Here is a 12,086-nt window from a genome sequence, read left to right as displayed (position 1 = left end):
GCCTTGTGACCAGTGGAATATTTTTGGGCAGTATCCATAAAAATGTTGATTTTTGGGGCATTTTGGGGATTTTTTTGAACTGGATGATCAGGCAGCAAAGGGAAATTGGGAAAATCCTGGGAAATGGGGCTGGGGGAAAGTGGAGATTTGGCACCAACAGGGACCCACATTTCACCCAGATTTTTATTCTATAAACCAGATTTTTATTCTCTGACCCACATTTCACCCAGATTTTTATTCTATAAACCAGATTTTTATTCTCTGACCCACATTTCACCCAGATTTTTACTCTATAAACCAGATTTCACCCAGAGTTTTACTCTGTAATCCAAATTTCACCCAGATTTCTACTCTGTAACCCAGATTTTTATTCTCTAACCCACATTTCACCCAGATTTTTACTCTGTAATCCAAATTTCATCCAGATTTTTACTCTATAACCCAGATTTCACCCAGATTTTTACTCTGTAATCCACATTTTACCCAGATTTTTCTCTATAACCCAAAATTTACCCAGATCTTTACTCTGTAATCCAAATTTCACCCAGATTTCACCCTAATTTTTACTCTGTAATCCACATTTTACCCAGATTTTTACTCTGTAATCCAAATTGCACTCAAATTTTTACTCTGTAACTCAGATTTCACTCAAATTTTTACTCTGTAATCAAAATTTCACCCAGATTTTTACTCTGCAACTGAGATTTCACCCAAATTTTTACTCTGTAACCCAGATTTCACCCAAATTTCACCCAAATTTTTACTTTGTAACCCACATTTTACCCAAATTTTTACTCTATAACTAAGATTTCACCCAGGTTTTTACTTTGTAATCCACATTTTACCCAGATCTTTACTCTGTAATCCAGATTTCACCCAAATTTTTACTCTATAACCCAGATTTCACCCAGATTTTTAGATTTCACTCAGATTTCACCCTGAGCCACTGAAGGGAGGATTTTGGGAGCTGAACTGCCTGCTCAGTACAGATAATAAATTGTGATAATAACAGCACAGGCAGAGCCCTCCTGTGCTCATTTCCCCAATTTTATCAAAATGAGAGTTGGGAACTTTCCTGGTTTAGAAATATTCCTGAATTTGGGCATCAAATGGTGGCACTGAGGGAGAAAAAAGGGCTGGAAAAACCAAAAAAATCCCAGAAAAAATGAGTGTGATGGTTGTAAAAGTCCCATTCTAAATTCAGAATCAATTTCTTTTACCTTTTCCCCAATTTCTATATTCATGACAGTTTGGAACTTTTCTGTTTTAGAAATATTCCTGAATTTGGGCATTAAATGGTGGCACAGAGGAATTAAAAAATGCTGGAAAAACCCACAAAAAATGTGGATTGATGATGTTGAAAGTCCCATTCTAAACATAGAATCCCTTTTTCTGCCATTTCCCCAATTTCTGTATTCATGAGAGTTGAGAATTTTTTTCTTTTGGAAATGTGGCTGAATTTGGGCATCAGATGGTGGCACTGAGGGAGAAAAAAAGCCTGGAAAAATGAAAAAATCCCAGAAAAAATGAGTGTGATGGTTGTGAAGGGCCCATTCTAAACACAGAATCCCATTTTTTGCCTTTTCCCAATTTCTATATTCATGAGAGTTTAGAACTTTTGGAAATATTCCTGAATTTGGGCATCAAATGATGGCACAGAGGAATTAAAAAATGCTGGAAAAACCCACAAAAAATGAGGATTGATGATGTTGAAAGCCCCATTCTAAACACAGAATCAATTTCTTTTACCTTTTCCCAGTTTTATCATCATGAGAATTGAGAACTTTTAGAAATGTGCCTGAATTTGGGCCTCAAATGATGAGGAATTAAAAAAGGCTGGAAAAACCCAGATAAAACAAGGGATGAATGTGTTGAAAGTCCCATTCTAAATACAGAATCAATTTTTTGTTTTGCCATTTCCCCAATTTCTGTCATCATGAGAACTGAGAATTTTTGTCTTTTAGAAATGTGCCTGAATTTGGGCATCAAATAATGGCACAGAGGAATTAAAAAATGCTGGAAAAACCCACAAAAAATGAGGATTGATGATGTTGAAAGCCCCATTCTAAACATAGAATCCCTTTTTCTGCCATTTCCCCAATTTCTGTATTCATGAGAGTTGAGAATTTTTCTCTTTTAGAAATGTGGCTGAATTTGGGCATCAGATGGTGGCACTGAGGGGAAAAAAGGGCTGGAAAAACCCAAAAATCCCAGAAAAAAATGAGTGTGATGGTTGTGAAGGGCCCATTCTAAACACAGAATCCCATTTTTTGCCTTTTCCCAATTTCTATATTCATGAGAGTTTAGAACTTTTAGAAATGTGCCTGAATTTGGGCATCAAATGGTGGCACAGAGGAATTAAAAAATGCTGGAAAAACCCACAAAAAATGAGGATTGATGATGTTGAAAGCCCCATTCTAAACACAGCTCTTTGTGTTCACAAAATCCCTTTTTTTCTTTTTTTTTCTTTTTTTTTTCTTTCCCTTTCATTTTTTTTTCTTTCCCTTTTATTTTATTTTATTTTTTTTTCTGCCGTGGTGAGACTTTGAGCACTTTTCTCTCTCTGGAAGGGAAATGTGCCCTCCATGCAAATCTCTCTAACTAGACAAATATTATTTCCTTTCCCAGCTTGCTCTTGGGAGGTTTCCATATCCTCAGGTAAGATTGTTCATTACTGCTGTTTGCCACTGTGACATTCATTCCTATGTATGAAGGTGCAGAGAGCAATTGTGAACATTTGAGCCACACACAAATAAATCTGTCCTGTTAAATTGAAAAGTGGGAGCTGCAAGGAGTCATTTAGAAGTCTCTATTGATTTTTTTTTTTTTTTTTTTTTATTTCCTCCTCTTCTCCAAACTCTCTCTTTTTTTTTTTTTTTTTTTTTTTTTCCCTGGAGACAATAAAAAATGATGATGATGCTCATTTGGTTTTAAAATTAAGAAAATTAAGAAAAAATTAAAATATTAAAAAATAATCCAATTTTAACACTTTTTTTTTTAAGGTGTATCTGCTTTTTTGTATCTGCTTCTTTTCTTCCCATTTGATTTTTAATTCTGATTTTAAATCCTGGCACAACGATTTCAAATCTCCTCAAAAATAGAATGTGAATGGGATATTTAAGGCAACTTCAGGTTCTTCCTTTGGAGAGGACCTAAAATCAGAATTTTATGTCAATATTGGTATTTTTTAAGATGATATTTTCCACCCACCTGAAGCTGCTGGTAAAACTCTTTCCACCTTTAGTGGGTTGGGTGGATGCTGAGTTTTGCATCACCAGAGAATATTTTAATTTTTAATGCTTAAAAACCTTCGTGAAGCTTTGAAGAAAACAAACCCAGAAGTGATTTTGACAATTCCTCATGTGGAGATGGATGTCAGAACAAACTGCTCAGCACTTCCTCCAATTATTCTTGGAGGAAAAAAATTAAAAAAAAAAAAAAAAAAAAAAAAAAAAAATAAAAAAAAAACAAATAAAAAGGTGAGGTGTCCAGGGACAAAAAAAAAAAAAAAAAAAAAAAAAAAAGGGAATTATCCAGGGACCCAAATGAATGATTTGAATGTTTTTTTTAATGTTTCTTGTGTTTTATGAGGACTCTCTCTGCATCCTGGGCTCTGCAGTCTCAGTGCCTGCAGGCACGGCTGATTTAAAGGTGCTTTGCTCTGTGCTCTTTAAGCATCTATTAACTCGCTATTATTATGCAAATAACTGTTGTAATACACACACTAATTTATGAATTTATGCATGGTTAGATTATGCAGATGCCTCCCAAACCTGGGTGTAAATAATGGGCTGGGCCTCCTTCCCTCTCCCATCTCTGGAAGCAAATTCTCCTGACACTTCTGCAGACTTGGGTGGAAATAGTTTGATTTTTCACTTTTTTTTTTTTTTTTTTTTTTTTTTTTTCTTTCATTTTCTCTGCAAAATGTTGGTTGAGACCTTTAACAGAATGGATTTTGAATATTTGGTTTGGGTTTGGGATATTTCATTTGGGTTTGGAATATTTTCATTTGGGTTTGGGATATTTCATTTGGGTTTGGGATATTTCATCTGGATTTGGAATATTTTATTTGGGTTTAGAATATTTTATTTGGGTTTGGAATCTTTTTATTTGGATTTGGAATATTTGGGTTTGGAATATTTGATTTGGGTTTGGAATATTTGATTTGGATTTGGGATATTTTATTTGGGTTTGGGATATTTTATTTGGGTTTGGAATAGTTCATTTGGGTTTGGAATATTTTTATTTGGATTTGGGATATTTTATTTGGGTTTGGAATATTTTCAATTGGATTTGGAATCTTTCATTTGGGTTTGGAATATTTGGGTTTGGAATATTTGGGTTTGGAATATTTTCATTTGGATTTGGAATCTTTCATTTGGATTTGGAATATTTTATTTGAGTTTGGAATATTTCATTTGGGTTTGGAATATTTTATTTGAGTTTGGAATATTTTCAGTTGGATTTGGAATATTTCATTTGGATTTGGAATATTTGGGTTTGGGATCTTTTATTTGGGTTTGGAATATTTTATTTGGGTTTTCAAGGGGGGTTTTGAAGGATTGGAAAAGAAACTTTTGTGTTGAGGAGCCCTGTGGATTTTAAAACCTGAAATTCAAAGTGAGGAGGGAACAATTTCAAATTAACCTCGTGGTTTTTGGTTTTTTTAAGGGAAGGAGGTTGGACATGGACATTCCATGTGGTTCCAGGCCAAAAAACTCTCCCTGAACTGGGAGCAAACCAGCACTGCCAAGTTCAAAGCTGATTTTTGCAGCTCTAATTAAAAAAAAAATAATAATGAGGGTTTGGAAAAGAATATTTGGCAAGGCAGCAGCCCATGAAATTGTGTATATATATATATATATATATAATTTTTTTTTAATGCAGAAGAGTAGAGGAGGTGAAACTTTAAAATGTGGTTATTAAACTTTTCAAACTTATGTTTGCAGAAGGGATTTTATGTGAATTTATCTTTTTTTTTTAGGGCAGGAGAACCCTTAGAAACATTCTTTGATTAGGGGGATAATTAATTGGGGGTTTTAATCTCTTTGTTTTCCTATCAAGGGCCTGATTTTGTTCATTCCTTGAGTCATTTTTCCTTTCAGTGGGTGAAGGTCACAAATTTATCCCTAAATCCTCTGTGAAAATGGGAAATTCCACCTGAAATTGTTGATCTGCAGCTGCAAAAAAAACCAAAAAAAACCAACAAAAAAACAAAAGTTGTTTTTACTTTTTTCTTTATTTTTTAAGGCACAAATGGTGGGTGTAAATCCAGTTTAAATGAAGATTTCCAGGGGGAAATGTTGCAGTGTGGAAATTCAGGACCAAAAAAACCAAAGGATGATTATTTCATTTTTCTTTAGGAGAATATTTCACTTCTCATTTCCCCCATCTTTGTTTATAAGTATTTATTTTGCTGATTTATTCATCATTATTTGATCTTTACAATTAAGCACTTCAGCAACTGCTGTGCCAGAAAAGTTCCTTATGGGTGTGTTTAGGGTGAATATATAATTATTAACTCTAATTATTTTTATTTTTTTGGGTTCAACATACAGAATATAATCCTCATAATCAGCATCTGACAGGAAAAAGGAACAAATAATCAGGGATGCTCAGAAATGAATTTTCCACTCTAAAAACTTTGGAGCAGGAATTACTTGAAGCTTAAAATGGAGTAAAAATCTGAATTTTTGGTGCTTTTCGTGGTTTGCTGTGGGTACAAACTGAAATGTTTAAAGGTAAATTTGGGGTTTATTTGCACCTCTGTTAATTAATAAGAATCATCTGCTCACAAATATTCCAGAATAAAGTTATTTTCCACCTAAACATTAAAAAAAAGGAAAGAAACTCCTTTTCAAGGGTGCTGCTCCTTAACCCATCCAGCTTTTTTAGGGATCTGAGGAAAACAAGTTTTCAATTTTCCTTTACAAGGAAATTTAGGTTATTTAGATTATTTAGATGATTATTTAGATTATTTAGATTATTTATATGATTATTTAGATGATTATTTAGATTATTTAGATTATTTTGATTTTCCACACCCCAAAAGACCAGGGCACTTTGGATATTTAATTCAATTTAAGGTTGGGAGCCCCAAAAATCTGAGATTTAAATTCCCAAAATAAAACCACGATGGGGGGGCAGTGATTTGTTTAATGATAATGCAATTTAGGAGAAATTAATAAAAAAATCAAAAATAAAAAATGGAATTGCCCACTAAATATTCTCAAATATCAAACTTTCTCCAGGGTGTTAAAGGGATGGATTTTCCATCCTGCTCAGGATTTAAGATTTCACATTTAGAAAAACTCCTCTTCATAAATGAGATTAAAAATAATCTGATTTTTTTTCTTTTTTTTAAACACCAAAAAAAAAATTCCCATCCCACACTCCCCCAAATCTTTGCAAACACTGCCCTGCCATGGGAAAGCTTTGAACATTTTCACACCCCATTAATTTATTACTTCTCCTGCCTCATCTTTAAAATTACATTTTTTTTTTTAATTTTTTTTTTTTCTCTTCCCCCTTCTCCTTTTTTTTTATTTTTTTTTTTGGTGTTAAATTCAGACTCCCTGCTGCTGGAGTGATTTTCATCTTGTTGTTAATTTTCCCTGCTCCATATGGAGCTCCAGACATTTCACCTGCAGGCTGTACTAGATTTTGCTGTAGCAATCTCACTTCCGGAGGCCAAAACTGTCATTTAAGGTTCCTGCTGCATCTGTCTACATTTTTTTTTAAATTTATTTATTTATATATATTTTTTTTTTTATTTATTTTCCTGGAGTGTGAATAACAAATTGGATGCACCTGAGATTTTCATGATTAGTGTGTTTTGGAGATCTTGTAAGCAGATCCCTGTAGGGATGGGGAAAGGCTAAAAAGGGTGAATTCTTATTTTAACAACAAAAAAAAAATATTTAAAAATAAATAAATATCTAAACAACAGCATCCCCACACCAAATATTTCATCCTGCCTTGTCATTGATTAGAAAAGAGCCTTTAATTTCATTTCACCCCATGTTGTGATTAATTTGCATTCTTTGTCAGAAGTTAATGGAGTTTTTTATGGTTGGCTCTGAAATCCTTGAAGAGTCGGAGTTGAGCTGATGTGGATTTTTTTTTTATTTATTTTTTTTTTGCTGTTTGATTGATGGGAGAGCTTGATGTGATTCCAAACGGCTTTTTAAGCTGTTTTTAAGAATTATTTGAATAAAATGCCAGCGAGGATATTGTTCTAACAGCAGAGATTATCTGTTAAAAATCTGTTTCAAATAAAGAACGTGATAAGTAGGGGGGGAAAAAAAAAAAAGATCAAAAAGACAAGAGGGGATGATGGAGGTGGGAGATGGTATTTGTTAAAATAACTTATTTCAAAATGCTCTGGGAGCAGGAGACTTTAATTTAAAGCTCTTTTTTTTATATATATACACAGTTTATTTTTGCAGCAGGAGAAATAAGGGGAATAAATTAGGGGTAGTTGGATTTTCCCACTTGATTTTTTTTTATTTTTTTTTAATTTTTTTTCTCAAACTGAGAGAGGCAGAGCTGTAGTCCAAGAAAATGATGACTTATTCCTGGTGTCAAGGAAGAGACATCCTTAAATCCCACAGCAAGGGAAGCACAAAAAAAAATAAAAAAAAAATGGAATTTTACAGCTCTGGCTGTGGCTTTGCTGCCTAAGAAAACATAACAGGGAAAAAGAAAATAAAATAAATAAAATAAAATAAAATAAAATAAAAACACCCTGAGTGGAAGCAAAGAGGGAAAGGTTTGTGCTTTTCCCAAATCCCAGTGTTTGAAAAGGCTCAGAGGGGAAATGCAGAATATTCTGGGCTGGACTGGGGACAATGAGCTCCTTCCTCCAGCAGGACAGCACTTTGCCTTTTTAAAAATTATCATTATTATCATCATCATCATTATTATCATTATCATCATTATTTTATTTAATTATTATTTTATTTTTTATTTTATTATTATTTTATTTTATTATTTATTTATATTATTTATTACTGTTGTTATTATTATTCTTTTTTTCCTGATCCCCAAAGCTGAGGATTCTCACAAATTTTCATTTTCCTCCTCTCCTCAGCAAATTCCTCCCTCCCTGCAATTTCTGCCAGGAGATTTCACTCGAGGTCCAAACCTCCTGTGCCAGCTTTTCCTTGGAAAACAGGGATTTATTTTGAATAATTGCCTGGCTTGAGATGAAGTTGCTGCTTTCTGCATGAACACAAAAGGTTTTTTTTTGTTCTCTGCAATCCATATTATTGACCCAACCCAGCCTGGCTGCATTTAAATAGAAGCAGCTTGTCAAGGGAAAAAAAAAAAATAAAATAAATATTTAGTTCAAGTTGGGATGCTGAATAACCATTTTAGTGGTTTTTTTTTGGCTTTTTTTTTCCTTGAAGCATTTCTTTGGGGAGGATAAATTGAGGGTTGTTTACAGCATGTTCCCTGGTAAGAAAGAAATGTTTTGTCTTCCAGACCTAGCATTGCATCCAAGCATTTAAAAGACATTAAGCACTGCTCAGATGCTGATAGATCATTCCTGATCATTCCCTTCTGATGCTTTTTGCTTTATTGTTTTATTTTCCTCCATAGCCAGAAATCAGTTTGAACTTGAATTTGATTTGCCTGTTAGGAACTTGTAAAATTTGAATTTCAGTTTGTTTTTCCAGAGGTGCTTCCTGGCTTTGGAAAATGGAGAGATTTTAGAAAAAAAATTTTAAAAGAATCTGAAATATAAGGAGAAAAAAATCTATTTATTTATCTTCACCTTCCTGAAATTTTTTTTAATGTAAAATTGATGTTTAAATAATTTGGTCAAGCATGGACATGGAGGTAGCCAATAAAATCCTACAAGTTTTAATATCATGATTTCATAATAAGTTTTAATATTATCTTAGTGTGTTTTAGCAGTGGTTTGGGATCTTGAAAGGCTGATGTGCATTTTTGAATCTCTAATCCTAAGAATTCCAGACTCCAGTTGTTCTCCAATTGTTCTCCACAATTTTCTCCATAATTGTTCTCCAGTTGTTCTCAATTGTTTCCCAGTTGTTCTCCACATTTATTCTCCAATTTTCTCCACATTTGTTCTCCACAGTTGTTCTCCAGTTGTTCTCCACATTTATTCTCCATAATTATATCCAGTTGTTCTCCAGTTATTCTCCACAATTTTTCTCCATTTGTTCTCCACAATTGTTCTCCATAATTTTCTCCATAATAATTGTTCTCCATTTGTTCTCCACATTTATTCTCCATAATTATATCCAGCTGTTCTCCAGTTGTTCTCCAATTATTCTCCACAATTTTTCTCCAGTTGTTCTCCACATTTATTCTCCATAATTGTTCTCCAATTGTTCTCCAATTGTTTTCCAATTGTTCTCCACTTTTATTCTCCATAATTATATCCAGTTGTTCTCCAGTTGTTCTCCACAACTTTTCTCCAATTTTCTCTATTTGTTCTCCACAATTTTCTTCAATTGTTCTCCACAATTTTCTCCATAATTGTTCTCCACATTTGTTCTCCAGTTGCCCTCCACATTTATTCTCCATAATTATTCTCCAGTTGTTCTCCACAATTGTTCTCCACAATTTTCTCCAATTGTTCTCCAGTTGTTCTCCACATTTATTCTCCAGAATTATATCCATTTTTTCTCCAGTTTTCTCCAGTTGTTCTCCAGAGTTTTCTCCATTTGTTCTCCACAATTGCTCTCCAGTTATTCTCCACACTTTTATTTCCAAGCCAGCAGGGACCTGCAGAGGATTGCCCAGGACAGGGACAATCCTGGTGGGAATTCTGCTGCTGGGGGCTCTCAGCCCCTGCCATTGGTTCCTCTGCTTTATTCTGGGGAGGTTTTTCCTGCTGCAGGATTTGAGGTGAACAGGTGGATGCAGGAGGGGTGCTGGCCCTGATGCCCTGGCTGTGTTTCCAGCCTGGACACACCTTTTTTTTTTTTTTTTTTTTTTTTTTTTTTTTTTTTTTTTTTTTTTTTTTTGTCTCTCTGAATTTCTGGTTATTTGGGCTCTGCTCTGGGTGTCCCTCAGCTCCTGGGGATGCCCAGGTTGGAGAGGTGGTGACTCTAATGTTCTTGCTCTGTTTCCTGATTTCTTTGCTCTGTTTTTTTGGGTCTCTCTGAATTTCTGATTATTTGGGTTCTGCCTGGATGGTCCCACAGCTCCTGGGGATGCCCAGGGTGGTGGTTTGGTGTCCTTGCTCTGCTTTCTGATTTCTTTGCTCTGTAGTTTTTTTGTTTCCCAGCATTTGTGATTTTGGGCTCTGCTCTGGGTGTCCCACAGCTCCCTGGAGATGCCCAGGTTGGAGAGGTGGTAGTTTTGATGCCCTGACTGTATTTCCAGGCTGGACACCCCTTTTTTTTTTTTTTGGGGCTCTGAATTTTTGGTTATTTGGGTTCTGCTCAGAGTGTCCCACAGCTCCTGGGGATGCCCAGGCTGGTGATTTGATGTCCTTGTTGTGTTTCCAGGCTGGACACCTCTTTTTTTTTTTTTTTTTTTTTTGTCTCTCTGAATTTCTAGTATTTTGGGTTCTGCTCTGGGTGTCCCACAGCTCCTGGGGATGCCCAGGCTGGTGGTTTGATGTCCTTGCTCTGTTTCCTGATTTCTTTGCTCTGTTTTTTTTTTGTCTCTCTGAATTTCTGGTTATTTGGGCTCTGCTCTGGGTGTCCCTCAGCTCCTGGGGATGCCCAGGGTGGTGGTTTGATGTCCTTGTTCTGTTTCCAGGCTGGACACCCCATTTTTTATTTTGGTTTCTCTGAATTTCTGGTTATTTGTGTTCTGCTCTGGGTGTTTCTCAGCTCCTGGGGGTGCCCAGGGTGAGGCACAGGGAGGAGGCATCACCTCAGGTGCTCCAGCCTGTCCCTCCTGGACACCCCCCACGGTTCCTGGGGATTTTTGGAGATCTTGGAGCTTTTTTGGATCCCCCAGAGGGTTCCATGACTCTCATCCTGCTCACTTGTGCTCATTTTCCCTCTCAGCTCCTCTCTGGGTGACACAAAGATCTGGAACCAAACCCAGTTCTTTGTTTGATTTCTTGTTCTTTGTTCTCCTCTGATCTTGGAGACCTTTCCCAACTTAAATCATTCCAGGATTTTCAACAGCAATTTACTAAATTTGTTGGTTTTTTTTTTTTTTTTTTCCTTGTCCTGCTGACCAAGGGATTTGTTGTCAGGGTGTTGTGATTGCTGGGAGGAGTTATTATTGTCATTATTGTCATTATTGCCATTATTGCCACCACAATCCCTCCAACAGTGTGGAGCTTTCCATGCCCACGTTGTTGAATTGTGTTTCTAAACTCTGGTAAAGAGATTTCTCTGAGAAGTGGCTGCAGTTCAATGGTGGATGAAATAATCTCTTTATATAAATTTGTTTGGAGACCTCAGGGAAAAGCAGCTTAATATAATTGTAAGAATATATTTAATATTAAGGTTGTTGTGAATTGTCTGGGTTTTTTTTATTTTTTTATTTGGAAATAATTTTCTTTCTTCTTCTTCTTCTTCTTTTTTTTTTTTTTTTTTTGTGTTTTGTGACAATGATTGAAGTTTGCCATTTGCAAAATCCCCAGATGGGGATGGGGAAGGGGGTTTAGAATATCAGGAACAAATTGAGGGGGGGTCATTCTCACTGGTTTGGTGCTTTGGTTTCTTGCAGAATTATCAGCAATTGCAATTTTATAAGAAATTATAAAATATATCTGAAGATCAGCCTTGAATTCCACAGGAATTGTGGAATAGTGGAATCCAGAATATTTAGATATTCCTTCACTTTTTATATCAGGGCGCAGATAAAGCTTTGGTCAGCAGGACAGAATGTTAATTTTTGCTCTTAAAGCTCAACCCTCATTTGTAGAGATGAAAAATAACTCCTGTCTCCTTTTAAAATAAATGTTGGTGTGTGAAGCCTCCCTTTAAAATCACAACTGTATGATTTGTTGCTAGATGGGTTTTTCTATTAAAAAAAAAATAAAAAATAAATCCAACTATCAGGAGCTCCAAAAGCTGTATAAATGTAAAGAGAAAATTTGCTAACTGCAGTGGGAAGATCTAACCCTGGGTCAGCTGCAAATC

The 12,086-nt window shown here is 35.2% G+C and overlaps 1 protein-coding gene across 1 annotated transcript in view; it reads left to right on the top strand.

The window, feature by feature from the left end:
* The window catches only part of MAP2K5 (mitogen-activated protein kinase kinase 5), a 117,313-nt gene that overhangs the window by 67,555 nt on the left and 37,672 nt on the right, over positions 1 to 12,086 (top strand). Inside the window, exon 17 of the mRNA XM_056499794.1 lies at positions 2,629 to 2,658. Within this exon, the coding sequence (XP_056355769.1) occupies positions 2,629 to 2,658 (30 nt within the window). The remainder of the gene's footprint in view (positions 1 to 2,628; positions 2,659 to 12,086) is intronic.

The sequence above is a fragment of the Oenanthe melanoleuca genome, chromosome 10, assembly GCF_029582105.1.
Source record: "Oenanthe melanoleuca isolate GR-GAL-2019-014 chromosome 10, OMel1.0, whole genome shotgun sequence".
Taxonomy (NCBI): Eukaryota; Metazoa; Chordata; class Aves; order Passeriformes; family Muscicapidae; genus Oenanthe; species Oenanthe melanoleuca.
The sequence above is the reverse complement of the archived record's forward strand: the minus strand, read 5'-3'. Positions and strand labels throughout refer to the sequence as shown.